Source organism: Eurosta solidaginis, chromosome 3, assembly GCF_040869045.1.
Source record: "Eurosta solidaginis isolate ZX-2024a chromosome 3, ASM4086904v1, whole genome shotgun sequence".
In the NCBI taxonomy this organism is placed as follows: Eukaryota; Metazoa; Arthropoda; class Insecta; order Diptera; family Tephritidae; genus Eurosta; species Eurosta solidaginis.
This window is the reverse complement of record NC_090321.1, coordinates 180,079,391-180,096,665: the sequence shown is the minus strand read 5'-3', so window position 1 is coordinate 180,096,665 and position 17,275 is coordinate 180,079,391. Positions and strand designations below refer to the sequence as shown.

General features: G+C 40.9%; 1 protein-coding gene and 1 long non-coding RNA gene across 3 annotated transcripts in view; one reads left to right on the top strand and one right to left on the bottom strand.

Moving 5' to 3' along the window:
- Nucleotides 1–17,275, top strand: part of NaCP60E (Na channel protein 60E) — a 641,026-nt gene that overhangs the window by 543,594 nt on the left and 80,157 nt on the right. For both annotated transcript variants that reach the window (XM_067774083.1, XM_067774082.1), the window contains exon 6: nt 14,464–14,672. In XM_067774083.1, coding sequence (XP_067630184.1) covers nt 14,464–14,672 — 209 coding nt within the window. The remainder of the gene's footprint in view (nt 1–14,463; nt 14,673–17,275) is intronic.
- On the bottom strand, nt 8,714–9,398 carry LOC137246824 (uncharacterized). Its single transcript, XR_010951712.1, has 3 exons — nt 9,302–9,398; nt 8,976–9,066; nt 8,714–8,874 (listed from the first exon to the last, which is right to left on the bottom strand). It is a non-coding gene; the product is annotated as an uncharacterized lncRNA (long non-coding RNA).

The following is a 17,275-nucleotide window of genomic DNA, read 5'->3' as shown; positions in this document are numbered from 1 at the left end:
ATGCGATGTAATATCGGAAATAATGAAGTGTCTACGAAGTCTTGAAAGGCTACGGCGCAGCAGCGAACATTGATCAGTCGAGTTGTGTGGATGTAGAACAAACTGCAAAGGTGGAGGGGGTCGAGCTGAGCACGTATTGGATGCAAGGCCTCCGTACAATTAGCGGCGTGAGAATGATAAAACAAGAAAAAACCGTAATATATGTAGGTAATGTAATAGTAAACCAGGCGACGGATTGGAGACAAGGCCTCTTCAACCGTTCGAATACTGCCCCAGGTGAAGGAATAAAGCACGGATTGGAGACACGGCCTCTTCAACCGTGCATAAAAAAAAACCCTACAATACAAGTAGTCGAACGCACAAGCATGCCATTAGCACTATATGCACAGTGTGTAAGGTACGCTTGGAAATCTTCGTAGAAGTGGTATGTGTCAAGCACATTCAGGTAGTAAGCAGGGCGTGCCAGTCCCAGCGTTAACTATACCGCGGGACTATCTAAGTACAGCAACGTGACCCCGACAGACATAGAGCTTAGTGCTCAACCTACCTCCCGACGGAATACTTGACGGTAGTACCGGGGGGTAAACGGTACTCAGACGGTAGGAGGTTTAGTGCGGTTAAAGTCCCACACTGACTATGAGGCTTTCGATGCTTCCTCGTAAAAAAAAAAAAAATCCATCCACAACTCCTCATGTAGCTGGAGTAGGGTCGGGTGGCTAGATGGTCAAGCTTGATCAAGGTTCAGGTGATTGTGCCTCAATACTAACAGTATTACGGCAAACAAAGCCGAAGTCCAAAGAATGGTTGAAGAAGAAAATCCCAGTATTGTGTTATGTGCTGAGACCCACACCACAGAGAATATAAGTGACACAGAAATAAATATTATTGGATATAATCACGTTAGATGCGATTCGCATAGCCGACACACAGGTGGTGTCCTTATATACATTCATAAATCGATCGAATTTAAAGTAGTATTTAATAACAGTATTAATAATAACCTATGGTGTATTGTGATTAAAACCATAAAAAACACGATTAAATGGAAAATAGGTGTAGTATACCACTCACCAAACACAAGCGATGCTGAATTTATAAACCATATGGGCGAGGTGTTAGAAGAATATTTTTGTGAAACTGAAAACAATATTATTATAGGCGATTTTAACATAAATGTGAATGTACAGTCAACGTACACAAACCAGCTAAATCATATATTCGCGATAGCATCAATGCACCAACTAATTAAGTTTAATACAAGGGTAACAAAAGTGTCACAGACAAAAATAGACCTTCTTTATAGTAACAATGATAAAATTGAAATAAAAAATCTAGAAAACCATAGAATATCAGACCATGAAACGATCTGCTTCAAAATGCCTGTTCAAGAAAGACACAAAATGCGAATATATGAAAACCGCGTATGCTGGGATAATTATACAAATTAAAATATGAGCTTTACAAAATAGCACAGAGTACAAATGAGTGGGATAGTTATAGTTATACAAAACGTATAACGACTTGTAAAAATAAAAAAGAAGCAATACATGGAAAATAAAATAGCGCTTAATTGCAACAATCAGAAACTAATGTGGAAATGTCTTAAAGATGCCATAAACATGAGTCATGACACAGCCCAAGTAAAACGTATAGTAATAAATAGTACAGTTATTGAAGGAGACCCCGATATCGCGACCCATTTGAATCAGTTCTTTGTCGAGAGCATCACAACAATATGTAATACCATTGAACCAGCTACATCAGATGAGGCCACAGAGGATATTAGGGGGAGTGTTTTTGAACTGAAGCAAATAAATGTGGAACAGCTGTTGAGAACAGCAACTAATTTAAAAAATAAGTATGGAGGAAAAAAACTGGTAACAGAAGGTGTATATAAAGACAGTATGGAATATTTGGGATACGCTTATACATGTATTGTTAATGAGAGCTTTAGAGAAGGTGTAGTCCCAGCATGCTGGAAAACATCGACAGTGATACCAGTTGAAAAAGTTAAAGGGACTGAAAAACCAGAGGAAATACGGCCTATTAATACGTTGCCTAGTGATGAAAAAATTTTAGAGAAAATCGTAAAAGACCAGCTTCTCGATTACCTGAATAAAAATCAAATTATTATATGTGAACAATCAGGGTTCAGAACTAAACACTCTTGTGAAAGCGCTCTAAACCTGGTTATAGCGGAATGGAAACAAAGCCTATCAAACAAGTTAGTAACAGTGTCGGTCTTTCTGGACCTAAAAAGGGCATTTGAAACCATCGACAGGGTCATCCTACTAAGGAAACTGCATAATATTGGGGTACGTAATACAGCACTGCGGTGGTTTAAAAGCTACCTTAATAGCAGAAAACAGAAAACCATAATTAGAAGCACATCGTCGCCGGAAGTTGATGTTGACATAGGTCTTCCACAAGGATCTATTCTTGCTGCAATATTATTCATTGTATATATAAACGATATAAAGAGCTGTCTTAGCCACTGCAAGATACGACTCTTCGCAGATGATGCATTATTGACAATAAGTTGTTCGTCGGAGATTGAAGCTATAACTAAAATGCAAGCGGACTTGAATGCTGTTTATAATTGGTTGTGTCAAAATAAGCTTAAAATAAATATTGAAAAAACGAAATGGATAACCATGAGAAGAAGAACGCAGAAGAAAATAATTTAGCCTTGAAAATAGCAAATAGTACCATACAAAAAGTTAAAGAAATTAATTACCTAGGAATTATAATTGATGAGAAACTTAAGTTCAATGAGCATCTTAAGTATACAGAGGCAAAGATATAAAAAAAAAATTGGATTTATGTTCCGGACATGCAAGCACGTCAGCAAATATTATAAAATTATGGTTTATAGGTCCATTATAGAACCTCATTTCATATACTGCCCTACGATATTATTCATGTTAGCCGACTCGAACATCGCAAAACTACAGGTGAAACAAAATAAAGCAATGCGGTTTATTCTTAGAAAACGATATGATACCCCAATACATGAAATGTTAGAAAGTTTAAATTGGCTGAGTGTCAAGCAACTCATTGTATACTACACTCTAAAATTCATACACAACATGAAACTAGGCAACCTGCTGAAATATTTAAATGACCGAGTAACATACAACAACGAGGTTCATGACTACCACACAAGAAACAGGAATAACTTCCGTCTGCCAGCTGTTCGATCAGAATTCGACAAGAACAATATATACTACGAGGGATTGAGAGAGTACAATGATCTACCATTTGAAATAAAATAATGTCCAAATATCAATAAATTTAAGAAATTATTATATAACTATTGCAAAGCACTACCATTTAGATAATGATCTCATACATACATGTACCTAATTTAGGTCTACAAGACTGTAAATAAATAAGTAAATAAATAAATAAATAAATAAATATATATTCCGTTAAAGGCCGTGCATATGGATAACACTACAGAAAACCTTCGGGGAGTGGTTATCGCTACAATATTGAAAACCCATGAGGCAGTCAAAGTGTTAAAAGTTTTTGTAAATCTGCCTTTAGCATCATGAGAACTCGTCTAAAATAAGGAAATTTATATTGGGTCGAGTATGAAAGACTCAACTGTTTTGCCAAGAACTACTCGGCGAGAAGGACGAAATACAAGTATTCCAGACCAAGTGTAAATCTCTGCTCCGGCTAGTGTCGTCTTGGTACTCTTTTATTCTGAGCAAATATTTTAATTTTATTCCAGACGTCAAGCTATTCCCTTAAACTATACTTATTTACGCGTCATGCAAAGGATTTTGCCTCCTGCTTAGGCACGGCATTAGAACATTCTTGTGATAGATAGATAATGATTGAGGATCGCACTGCGACTATTGGTCTATTGTGCCCTCAGCTACTTCCCAGCACCTCATCCAAGCCGACATCCCTGTTCACAGTTCACCTGGCTTGAGGGATTTGATGTGAGAATGCTCTGCCCATGTTGAGCCCATAAACTTAGCCCTACGTCTTGAGATTGCGACACACTCCAGGAGGATATGGTCCGCCGTCTCTGCTGATCGATCACAAAATCGGCATGTGCTGTCCGATACTATACCCAACTTTTGCATGTGACTGTTCAGTCTACAGTGTCCTGTAAGAATAGCTGTTAGGATTCTAAGGTTATCTTTCGAGAGGCCTATCAATGTCCTATATCGAGTTGTGCTGTTACCCCCTAACAGTAACTTAGATTGTCTCAGGCCTGGCATAACGCGCCAGTGTTCTTCCCTCTTTCTTCCACTAATAGATGCCTCCTAAATCCCTGCGGGCCTACTGGCAGGAACGGCTGGGGACCAATAGGTCGTGTCGTTGCTGCCTCTCTGGCCAGGCTGTCCGCCTGCTCGTTACCTTCAACCCCTCTGTGGCCAGGAACCCAAGCCAGCAGTAGTTCGTTGTGTGCTCCTAGTTGATTTAGCTTTTCAACGCACTCAAGGACCAGTTCTGATTTTATTTCAAACGCTGAGATTGCCTTGAGGGTGGCCTGTCTGACACTGAGTATAGCAATTGTTTCATTGGAGTATTCCGCTTGAAAAATACTCGGGTACGCCCCCAGAGGTATCGATATCTTGGCTCTGGGTCCAAAGACTCCAGATCCAATCCCCTCTGACGTCTTCGAGCCACCCGTGTACCATACTATTTTATGTCGCTGCTGACGCTTCCCAAGGCCTTCGGTTCTATGTACCGGAGCGAATCGGGATTTTTCCCGGTCAAGGACTGCCGCGAGTTGGCCTTCCACAACCCAGGCGTAGTCACCCGTCACTTGCCCCCAGAGTGACGACGTCTCCCCCTATGCACTTCAGAATTCTGCAGTTAAACTGTTATGGATTAACTGGGAAGATCACGGAGATAGGTGACTTCATGAAGCGGCACAACATCCGCATTGCTGCAATTCAAGGGACTAAACTCACAGCAAGATCTGCATTGCAGACCTGTTCTGGGTATAATGTCCACAGAAAAGATCGCGAGAGCGGCAATGGAGGCGGCCTCGCGTTTATCATACACCACACTGTGCAATATCCTATATTTGATCCCGACATCGACGGCAGGGACAGTGTCTTAGAACGTCAAGGATTATCTGTCCGGTCGGGCGATGAAAATCTAGAAATCATCAACATCTACATCCCTCCTGTCACTTGTTGTCCCAGTGGATACCGCCCTGATATCAGCGGCATACTCACTGGAAACAATCTAATTATCTTAGGCGATTTCAATGCCCATCACGATCTATGGCATTCAAACTTGCGGGTGGACAGTAGGGGTGAGATGTTAGCGGATCAAATAGAAGAAACGACGTTCTGCACTATCAAAGGAGACGCCCCCACACGTATGGTAGGAAGCTGTCACAGTTCGCCGGATATTTCAATCATGAGCGCAGAACTCGTAAACTGCGTCAACTGGCAGCCGATGGTAACATTGGCATCCGACCACCTGCCTATACGTATTTCGCTCGAGCGTCCTGCCGACTTCATCGTCGCAGAAAAACGCACTTTCATTAACTTTAAAAAAGGAAAGTTGACGAATTCAAATCCTTTACAGACAACCGCTTTGCTGCCCTCCTTATCCCAACTGATGCCCGCCAAGGGGAGCGTGCTTACTGCAAGGCATTGACTCCGCCTCGGCTCGTTTCATTCTCGCCGGTAGAATTCCCGAAATTCGGGCCCACTTCCCGGCAAAGTCCGCAAGTTTAGCGAGAGAACGTGGCCTTATAAGACAGCTCGATCCCGGCGACCCCCAAATAAGGGATATAAACCAACGCATCAGATTGCTTGTGGATGAACACAAGCGGGCGAAATGGGAGGAGCACCTAAGAGGTTGTAACCTCTCTGCCGGTGTAGGTAATCTTTGGTCCACTGTAAAGTCCCTATAGAATCCGTCTAGGCACAATGACAAAGTTTCCATCGCCTTTGGCGACAAAGTGCTCTCGGATGCGAAAAAATGCGCTAGCGCTTTCTGCCGACAATACATAATGCATTCTACAATCGACAAAAATAGACGGAGGGCCAACAGACACGCACGTAAACATAAGTTCAGCGCGTCACCAATTACCATCACCGCCAAAGAGGTTGAGGATGCCATCGGTCATGCTAAACCATCCAAAGCAGTGGGCCCAGACGGCATAGCCATGCCGATGCTAAAAAGCCTAGGGAAAGAGGGTTTCAAACATTTAGCACATTTCTTCAACCTGTCTCTTTCTACCTTTGTCATACCCGAAAAATGGAAAATGGCCAATGTGGTCCCGCTACTAAAGCCTGGGAAACCAGATATCATTGGAGAACCATACCGCCCGATATCTCTCCTATCGCCAGTAGCCAACACGCTTGAAGCCATTTTGCTCCCCACTTCAAAGCAAATTTGCAGCTAGCCTGTCATCAGCATGGCTTTAGAAAACCATAGCACCACCACCGCGCTAAATGCCATTAGCACCCAGATAAATTGTGGTTTAAATCAGAAGCCCCACCATAGAACAGTACTCGTAGCGCTAGACCTATCAAAAGCTTTTGATACGGTCAACCATGGCACTTTACTGCAAGACTTGGAAGGGTCTACCCTCCCCCCATGTCTTAAAGGGTGGACCCCAAATTATCTGGGTGGTCGGCAGGCATCGGTGCAATTCAGAAGCGAAATATTAAAGCCAAGAAGAATTAAACAAGGGGTGCCTCAGGGTGGTGTCCTATCCCCACTTTTGTTTAATTTTTGCATATCAAAACTACCTTCGCCACCAGAAGGAGTTACTATCGTTTCTTAGGCCGATGACTGCACAATAATGGTCACAGGCCCGGGCCCAAAGATCGATGAGCTTTGCAACAGAATAAACAGCTACCTCCCTGATGTCTCCAGTTTTTCGCCTCGCGAAACCTGGCATTATCACCAACTAAATCATCCGCGACCCTATTTACAACTTGGACGTCCCAAATGTCGACCATTTTGAACATCCACGTCGATCTACGCTACCGACTGTCCTACACCCCAAAATCTTGGGTGTGACGTTTGATCAGGATCTACATTTTGGTGAGCACGCAGCCGCAATTGTTCCGAAAATCCAGAGCCATAATAAAATCCTCAAATCCAATGCTGGCAGTACTTGGGGAAAATACAAAGAAACGCTCATTATCACATACAAAGCAATTGGCCAGCCGTTTACGTGCTACGCGTCTCCTATATGGTCCCCAAGTCTAAAAACTACCCACTGGAAGAAGCTACAAGCCTGCCAAAATACTGCGCTCAGAACCGCCACGGGCTATCTTCTTATGTCCCCAGAACACCACCTACATAATGAGGCGAGAATACTCCCCATCAGGGAGATAAATGAGATGCTAACCAAACAGTTCCTGTTGAATACCCAGAAACCTGGGCATCCCAAAAGACACCCGATTGATGAGCCAACAACGCCCAGGGGCTTAGGAGTCATCTCCGTAAGCATTTTGAGGAAATACGACACCTGAGACTCAGCCGTATGAAACAAAAAAACACAAGGAGGTCCTTGGTGAACACCATAAACAGGCGTCGGACCTTTATGCCGGGAATTCCCCGGTAAATCCAGTACTTCGGGAACAGTACCCAAAACTTGCGGAGGAGGAACGCATACTCTCCAGGGAAACGCGAGTCACTCTGGCTCAACTTCGTTCTGGATACTGAAACAGGTTAAACTCGTAACATATCCAGAATCAACCCCGACATACAAAATGTATGCCCGCTTGCAATGTGTCCCCCCCATGGCACCAACCATCTCTTTAATTGTAATGTGGAACCAACGCCTCTAACACCCCTTTCATTATGGTCCACCCCTGTCGAAAAAGGGCAGAGCCCCTCTAGCATATACTTTTTTTGGTAACGTTTTACAAGACGGTGCACCTCCCAATTTTTATCGAAAATTATCAAAGGTGGTATCAAAAGACGCCTCTTGATCTCCGTTTTTAGAATCCAGAAGCGTAAATCAAAATGACATGGCATGGCGAAGCACAGGGTTATTTTTTATAAGCGCGGCCGAAGGCCGCCAACGCTGAAAGGTGTTCTGCGTAAAAATACTATGGATCCCACCCCCGGTTTCGGAGGGACTCGCGGGTCTTTTTTCAGTTTTTCGTTAATATCTATTGAACGGGTAAAAAAAGTTAACTTCCGCTTTCGGACTCTTGATCTAGACGTGAATACGCGTCTTTTGATACCTCACTCGAAAATTTTGGCCGAATTTCGGTGGGTAACATAAACTGCACTATTACCCAAAATTTTTATTTGTCTAGATATAAGCAAAAAATCGGTTCTAATTTTCATGTGGTTGTTGTTGTCAGATTTGCTGTAAATACACACACACTAATACGCAGGACATCATCGTGGCGGTAGCCACGGTTATACCGCACACCCGGACGGAGGTCGAGACGCGTCTTTTGATACTACCTTTGATAATTTCCGATAAAAATTAGGTGGTGCACCGTCTTGTAAAGCGTTACCGTTATTTTATGCAAAAACTAGAAGCTATTGGAAGATTAAAAAAGTAAGTTTTAGAACCTAGGAGGATCCCTCCATAAATTCTTCTTAATATTCATTATCACAGCATGGTGCACTAATGGAAAATTTTCTCACAGGTTCACACCGTGGACTATTACATTATTTGTACAAGTGTTGCAAATTTCAACGCAAATAAACCACCATCATTAGTCACATCCAATGAAATTAGAACACATTACTGTTTCTTGATTTTAAAACTTCCAGCAAAACTTTAGATTACTATTTATTTCAAATAATTTACAATTTAGTATTGGTTATGCAAATATTTCGGAACGCCTCCAAAATATGGTAGCAAAGCTTTAACTTGAAGCTGTTTCACAGATTGAAGTTTGTACAACAAACCTGAAAAAGCAAAACAAAAAAAAAAAAGTTAGCAAAGTACTCTTCTTTTGGAGCGCTAGCGCTCCGCAATTACATACGTATGTGCATATGTTTGTACTTACATTCTCCGGGACCAACAAGCATTGTTTATTTGGACCTAGCACGCATCTTCCTGCGCTTACGCTTTAACCTCCGCATACGCTTCTTACGCCACTGCAAGAAAAATAAAGAGAAATAACCAATTAGAACAAATCGCAAGATTTATAGATTTTTCCTAGTTTTTAGTACGTGTATATACTGAAATTCACAATGGCGACGACCACCAAATGTTGCAGTTTTTCATTATAATATAATGTAGGGTTTTACTTTGGTGCACGATAACTAAATGTTAATTTATATTTTTAACACAACTAAAACACTTTTATGAGTAGAAATATAATATAAATACCTTAGCTCTCATTTTTCCTTCTTGACACGAGGACGGTTATAGAACGAAAAAGAAATGAACGGAAGTTCGCGGAAGCAAAACAGCTTTTTGATTTCAGCGCTGCCAACATTTTGTGGTGAATATAGGGACATTGATATCACGGTTGCCACGCCATGTTTTATTTTGGACCAAAATTAATCGAACAAAATATAAAATTTCAGGATGTTTCCATGGTTTCCAATAAAATTTTAATAAACTTAGTGAATAGGAGACTTAATTGAAACTGCACAAACAAAAACACTAATTTTAGGTATTATATTTTCAAATTTCTAGGATAAGTCTATGGCTTCACTAACTATATGTTTCGAACGTAGTTGTGCTGACAAAGCTCTTAGTTCCAGCATTATGTTGTTAATTGGAAAGAATTAAAATGTATAGCGCAGTTAGGATTTAGTAAGAAAAGGCTCAAAAATTTGCATTTTGGTGTAGCCGAACTATGAGCAAACTCAATAAATCATAAACGATGCTCACTTTTTACCCTGAACGTTTTCATACCAAAGCCTAGATTTAGCAGTTGTGATTTTTGAAAAACTTACATTTACTGAATCTAGCCCCAGGCTTCAGTTTAAAAATCAAACGTCTTAAAAGTTTCAACTGTGCAATAACGGAACCTGATTACATTTAAGTAGGTACTATAAATTAGTTCACAGCGTTGTTAGTGAGGTTTATGGGCTTCTGTACCTACGAGAATAAAACACAAAACACTCCTTTCGAAATCAAATATTTTTTACATTTGCTTCCGAATCTGAATTCAAAAGTTTTGTTCAAGCGCGATTCGTTATTCATTTAAAAAGTTATCGCTTTCAAGAAGTATTCCTGCTTTACTTAAAGTCAAAATATTTCTTATGCCAAGCTACTTAGTTTTCAATTATTCGGCGTGCCTTAACACCACAATACTCATATAGGATTTCTTTGTAAAAAATTTTGAAAGTGTTACCAAACATAAAACCAATTAGTTTCATTATTTAACTTAGTTTTCACTTCAAATTTTAACTGGACGGCCATCGTAATGACTCCATCAGTGGAAAGCCCTGCCAGCCCTTACGAAAAGTGTTTGATAACCGATCCAAATATCTGGATACTAAAACAACAATTTTTTCTGATAAGTCCGTGTAATGTGTTTGCCCTTAGATCCATCTTACTTACTTAATTGGCGCTTAACCGTCTAAACGGTTATGGCCGTCCAACAAGCGCGCCAGTCGCTCCTTCACTCCGCCAACTGGCGCCAATTGGTCACACCAAGGGAGTTTAAATCGTCTTCCACCTGGTCCGTCCAACGGAGTGGGGGCCGCCCTCTACCTCTGCTTCCATAAGCGGGTTCCGATAGAAACACTTTCTTGGCCGGAGCATCATCTTTCATTCGCATAACATGGCCTAGCCAGGGCAGCGCTGAGTTTTAATTCGCTGGACTATGTTGATGGCTGCGTATAGCTCATACAGCTCATCATTAAATCTTCTTCGGTACTCGCCATCGCCAACGCGTAGAGGTCCATAAATCTTTCGAAGAACTTTTCTCTCGAACACTCCCAAAGCCGCTTCATCTGCTGTTGTCATGGTCCATGCTTCTGCCCCATATAGCAGGACGGGTACGATAAGTGACTTGTAGAGTATGATTTTCGTTCGCCGAGAGAGGACTTTACTTTGCAATTGCCTACCAAGTCCAAAGTAACATTTATTGGCAAGATTGATTCTTCGCTGGATTTCAGTGCTGATGTTGTTGCTAGTGTTTATGCTGGTTCCCAAATAAACGAAGTCTTTTACTATTTCGAAATTATGGCTGCCAACAGTAGCGTGGTCGCCAAGGCGCGTATGCGCTGACTTTGCTCGATGACAGCAGGTACTTCGTTTTGTCCTCATTCACCATCAAATCCATCTTTACCGCTTCTTTTTCCAGTTTGGAGTAAGCAGAACTAACAGCGCGGGTGTTTAGGCCGATGATATCAATGTCATCAGCATATGCCAGTAATTGCACGCTTTTATACAAATATTGTTCCAGTGCGGTTAAGTTCTGCAGCTAGTATAATTTTCTCCACCATCAAATTAAAGAAATCGCACGATAGGTTGTCACCCTGCCTGAAACCTCGTTTAGTTTCGAACGGCTCGGGAGGTCCTTCCCAATTCTGATTGAACTGATGGTGTTGCTCAACATCATTTTGCACAGCCGTATAAGTTTTGCGGGGAAACCAAATTCAGACATAGCGGCATATAGGCAGCTCCTTTTCGTGTTGTCGAAGGCGGCTTTAAAGTCGAGGAAGATGTGATGTGTGTCGATTCTCTTTTCACGGGTTTTTTCCAAGATTTGGCGCATTGTGAAAATCTGGTAGATGGTAGAACCAGGTATGACGCCTCACTGATAAGGTCCAATCAGCCGGTTCACCGTGGACTTCAATTTTTCGCACAATACACTTGAAAGGACTTTATATGCGATATTAAGAAGGCTGATTCCACGATAGTTGGTGCATTTTGCAATATCCGCCTTCTTGTGGACTGGGCAAAGAAACTCCTAGAATCCTATCGTCGGGCATGCACTCGTTCGCCCATATTTTGAGAAGAAGCTGCTGCATCCGCCTTACCAACTCCTCGCCGCCGTACTTGAATAGCTCCGCAGGCAATCCATCAATGCCCAAGGCCTTGTTGTTGTTCAATCTGGTTATTGCTATTTTAACTTCGTCATAATCGGGCGGGGGGACATATATTGCACCATCATCGATTGCGGGATCGGGTTCGCAATCTCTTCGCGGTGAATTGCTGCCTCCATTTAGGAGAGCAGAGAAGTGTTCCCTCCATAATCTAAGCACTCTATGGACATCAGTGACAAAGTCGCCGTTTTCATTCCTACAGGAATTTGCCCCGGTCTTAAAACCTTCCGTCTGTCGCCGTATTTTTTGGTAAAATTTTCGGGCGTTATTCCTGGTGGCTAGCAGTTCAAGCTCCTCGCATTCACGCATTTCTGATTCTGCTTTTTTCTTCCTGAAAAGGCGTTTCGCTTCCCTTTTCAACTCACGATAGCGTTCACACACTCCTCTTGTTGCGCTCGCTTTTAACGTAGCCCTGTAGGCAACGTTTTTTCTTTCGGTTGCAACGCGGCATTCTTCATCGTACCAGTTGTTTTTTCATCACCGCCGGTAACCGATTTTTTGCTCGGCGGCAGTACGAAGTGCTTTGGAGATATGCTCCCACTGCTCCTGTATTCCTTCATGCTGAGTTGTACTCTCAGAGAGCAGGTGTGAGAGTCGAGTTGCGAAATCATTGGCAGTCTGTTGTGATTGAAGCTTTTCGACGTCTAGCTTTCCTTGTGTTTTTTGTTCCTTGCTTTTAGCCGCGGGTACGTATTTTGGCTGCAACGAGATAATGGTCCGAGTCGATTTTAGGTCCTCGGATCGTGCGCACATCTAAAACACTGGAGGCATGCCGCCCGTCTATCACAACGTGATCGATCTGATTGCGAGTATTTCGATCAGGAGACAGCCATGTAGCTTGATGTATCTTTTTATGCATGAACCTCGCGCTGGACATGTTTCGAGCACCGGCAAAGTCAATCAGCCTCAGTCCGTTAGGAGAAGTTTCATTGTGAAGGCTGAACTTTCCGACTGTAGGGCCAAAAACACCTTTGCCCACCCTGGCGTTAAAGTCGCCAAGCACGACTTTTATAACATGATGGGGGCAGCGCTCGTATGTGCATTCTAATTGTTCATAAAAAGTGTCGTTCACCTTAGATCCATCACTTTTCTTATCAATGCCTCGCCTTAAATATCTCCTATGAAATGTCATTGGTCTGCTACATTTTATTAACTGAGCAATTTTTGTGGTAAGATTTCCAAATACATAAGTAAATTGAAAATTATATGTGGGTTAATGGAAGTGTGCCAATTGTTGTGGGCAGAGTTGTGAATTTTAACCTCAGTGAAAAAGGAAGAAAACTACTAAAATCGTGGCTACTGCCTAAAAAGGACCAAAATTGAAAAAAGGGACCAGTGGACCAAATGGGGTTGGAAGCACAAATCACACTCAGAAGATTGCGCATTCACGAGTTCAAAATTGCTTCGTTCTGCGCAACTACGTCACACTTGACTGCTTGAGCGAATGAAAGAAAGAGAGAAAAAACAAGAGCTAAAGGAAAATGACGTACAAATTGCCCATAAAAAACAGCTGATCTTTTGTTTACATGCGCAATGCGCAATCTTGTATGTGTGAATTGTGGTTGAAAGTGACCATTTTGGTCCAAATGGACCAAGAGTGGCAACCATGACTGATATGGTATAGTGCGTGATTGAGATGGTGGGTTTGAAAGCTTAAGGCCATTGTGAATCAAACTAAAGGCTCCATTACTGATACTTAGCATAGACTTGACTTGGCTTGCGAACTGTCACTTACAGTTCTGTTAAATGAACATTGCATGTTAAAGGCTCCATTACTGATACTTAGCATAGACTTCACTTGGCATGTTACTGATTACTCAAAACTTAACTTGGCTTAGAAGTCTGTTGAATTTTGATTTTCTAAGTAAGTTCTAAGTGACGTTTACATTTTGAGATGCCATTTGTTTGATACCATTTCATTTTGACATTTTGTCATACAAATTGACATTTATTTAAAAATAAATTTCAACGCTGATTATGATGCCAGATTTTATGCGCCAAGTGGAGTATAATCGTGGCTAAGTTGCCAAGCTTACGCCAAGTCAAGTCAAGTCTATGCTAAGTATCAGTAATGGGGGCTTAAGTGTGATATCTTCTGTGTAGACGTCAAAATTCCAAAGTGATTGGATCACCTGATTTGTAATTGACTATTGCTGTCTCATTCTGTATCCCTTTCTATTACCCGCTGAAGATAGCCGCCCTATGCGCCGCCATATTGCACACCCTTTCAAAACGCTAAATGGTAGCCATAATGAACATCCTGTCAGGCAGTTGACAGATATCAAACTTAGTTTAGGCGCTTTTTTCACCATATGACAACAGATGGCGCAGTGGCTACTAAAATGTGTTAACGGAAGATGGTTGCGGGAGAAATTATATTCAATTTATAAAACCTCCCTAAGTGGAAACTCAGTATTTTTGTTAAAAATATATCTTATTTTTTTATAAATTAAACGCTTTTGTCGATTTGCTTTTTCATTGCAGACATTTTGTGTGGTCTCAAAGCGATTTCGTAAAAATTACATACACCGCTTCACCGGCACCAAAAGCCTTTTTCTCTTCCATCCATGGAGTACGCCGCGTCGTGTCTGCGTCTACATAGCAACGAATCAATTCTTCGACTATTGCGTTATGGCAACTATTTTGTTCAATTGCATTTTTTTAGCCATGACCGAAACTGTGGAAGAGGCTGAGTAAGTACCTACCGAAAAAGTAAAATAAGCCGTGTTTTTTTTACATCTATAGACGTTTACGCTTAAACTTTATATGGACTGCTAAGCGTCAAACTTTAAATACACCTCTGAAATTGATGCGCATAAAATTTGCCCTACTAAGTAGACAAAAGAGATCAATCGGAGAGCAATCGTTTTAGGGATTAATCGCATAATTTTTTCAGGGCTTATATACAAGTGGGTGTGACTTTAATTCGATTTTAAAATTTTTCTGTCGGTGTGTACAAATATAAATATGAAGTTCGCTTTCCAATTTGCAAAAACATAGCTCAAAGGGTGTATGAGTTATCGCTCTTGAAAGTCCAGAAAATCTTATTTGGAAAGTAGGTGGTGCCACGCCCATTATTCAAAAAAATTATGTGGATGAACTACATGCAATGTCAGTAATTTATAACGTAAAAATAATAACGTGGCTTCTTTAGATACTCAAATATCGCACCTTCTGTGCGGAAATTTCTATATACGGAAAGAGGCGTGGCTACTGACCGATTACGACCATTTGTTTTAGAAAGCTTTCCCATCATAGCAGAATGTGGTGCACCAATTTTCACTCTATTAGTTGTATTGGAACGAAATTTATAGCAAAAATCCACTGTAAGGTCACCATTTATACTACGAGATTTTTGATATAGTTTTTATACTCAGTTGAGCAGAGCTCACAGAGTATATTAACTTGGATTGGATAACGGTTGGTTGTACAGGTATAAAGGAATCGAGATAGATATAGACTTCTATATATCAAAATCATCAGTATCGAAAAAAAATTTGATTGAGCTATGTCCGTCCGTCCGTCCGTCCGTTAACACGATAACTTGAGTAAATTTGGAGGTATCTTGATGAAATTTGGTATGTAGGTTCCTGGTCCACATCTCAGATCGCTATTTAAAATGAACGAAATCGGACTATAACCACGCCCACTTTTTCGATATCGAAAATTTCGAAAAACCCAAAAAGTGCGATATTTCATTACCAAAGACGGATAAAGCGATGAAACTTGGTAGGTGGGTTGAACTTATGACGCAGAATATAAAATGAGTAAAATTTTGGACAATGGGCGTGGCACCGCCCACTTTTAAAAGAAGGCAATTTAAAAGTTTTGCAAGCTGTAATTTGGCAGTGGTTGAAGATATCATTATGAAATTTGGCAGGAACGTTACTCCTATTACTATATATATGCTCAATAAAAATTAGCAAAATCTGAGAACGACCACGCCCACTTTTAAAATTTTTTTTTTTTTTTTTAAGTCAAATTTTAACAAAAAATTTAATATCTTTACAGTATATAAGTAAAATATGTCAACATTCAACTCCAGTAATGATATGGTGCAAAAAAATACAAAAATAAAAGAAAACTTCAAAATGTGCGTGGCTCCGGCCTTTTTCATTTAATTTGTCTAGGATACTTTTAATTCCATAAGTCGAACAAAAATGTACCACCTTGTGAAATTTGGTAGGGTCTCAAATTCTAGGCCGATAACTATTTTCTGTGAAAAAGGGCGAAATCGGTTGAAGCCACGCCCAGTTTTTATACACAGTTGACCGTCTGTTCTTCCGCTCGGCCGTTAACACGATAAATTGAGCAAAAATCGATATATCTTTACTAAACTCAGTCCACGTACTTATCTGAGCTCATCTTGTATTGGTATAAAAAATGGCCGAATCCGACTATGACCACGTCGACTTTGTCGATATCTAAAATTACGAAAAATGAAAAAAAAAAATCCATAATTCTATACCAAATGCGAAAAAAGGGCCACTCCCTTTAAAAACCCTCATTAATACCTTTAATTTGATACCCATATCGTACAAACACTTTATAGAGTCACCCCTGGTCCACCTTTATTGCGATATCTCGAAAACGTGTCCACCTATAGAACTAAGGCCAACTCCGTTTTAAAATACTCATTATCACCTTTCGTTTGATACCCATATTGTACAAACGTATTCTAGAGTCAACCCTGGTCCACCTTTATAACGATATCTCGAAAAGGCGCCCACCAATAGAACTAAGGCCCACTCCCTTTTAAAATACTCATTAACACCTTTCATTTGATACCCATATCGTAGAAACAAATTCTAGAGTCACCCCTGGTCCACCTTTATGGCGATATCTTGAAAAGGCGTCCACCAATAGAACTAAGGCCCACTCCCTTTTAAAATACTCATTAACACCTTTCATTTGATACCCATATCGTACAAACAAATTCTAGGATCACCCCTGGTCCACCTTTATGGCGATATCTCGAAAAGGCGTCCACCTATAGAACTAAGGGCCACTCCCTTTTAAAATACTGATTAACACCTTTCATTTGATATCCATATCGTAGAAACAAATTCTAGAGTCACCCCTGGTCCACCTTTATGGCGATATCTCGAAAAGGCGTCCACCAATAGAACTAAGGCCCACTCTCTTTTAAAGTACTCATTAACACCTTTCATTTGATACCCATATCGTGGAAACAAATTCTAGAGTCACCCCTGGTCCACCATTATTGCGATATCTGGAAAAGGTGTCCACCCATAGAACTAAGGCCCACTCCCTTTTAAAATACTCATCAACACCT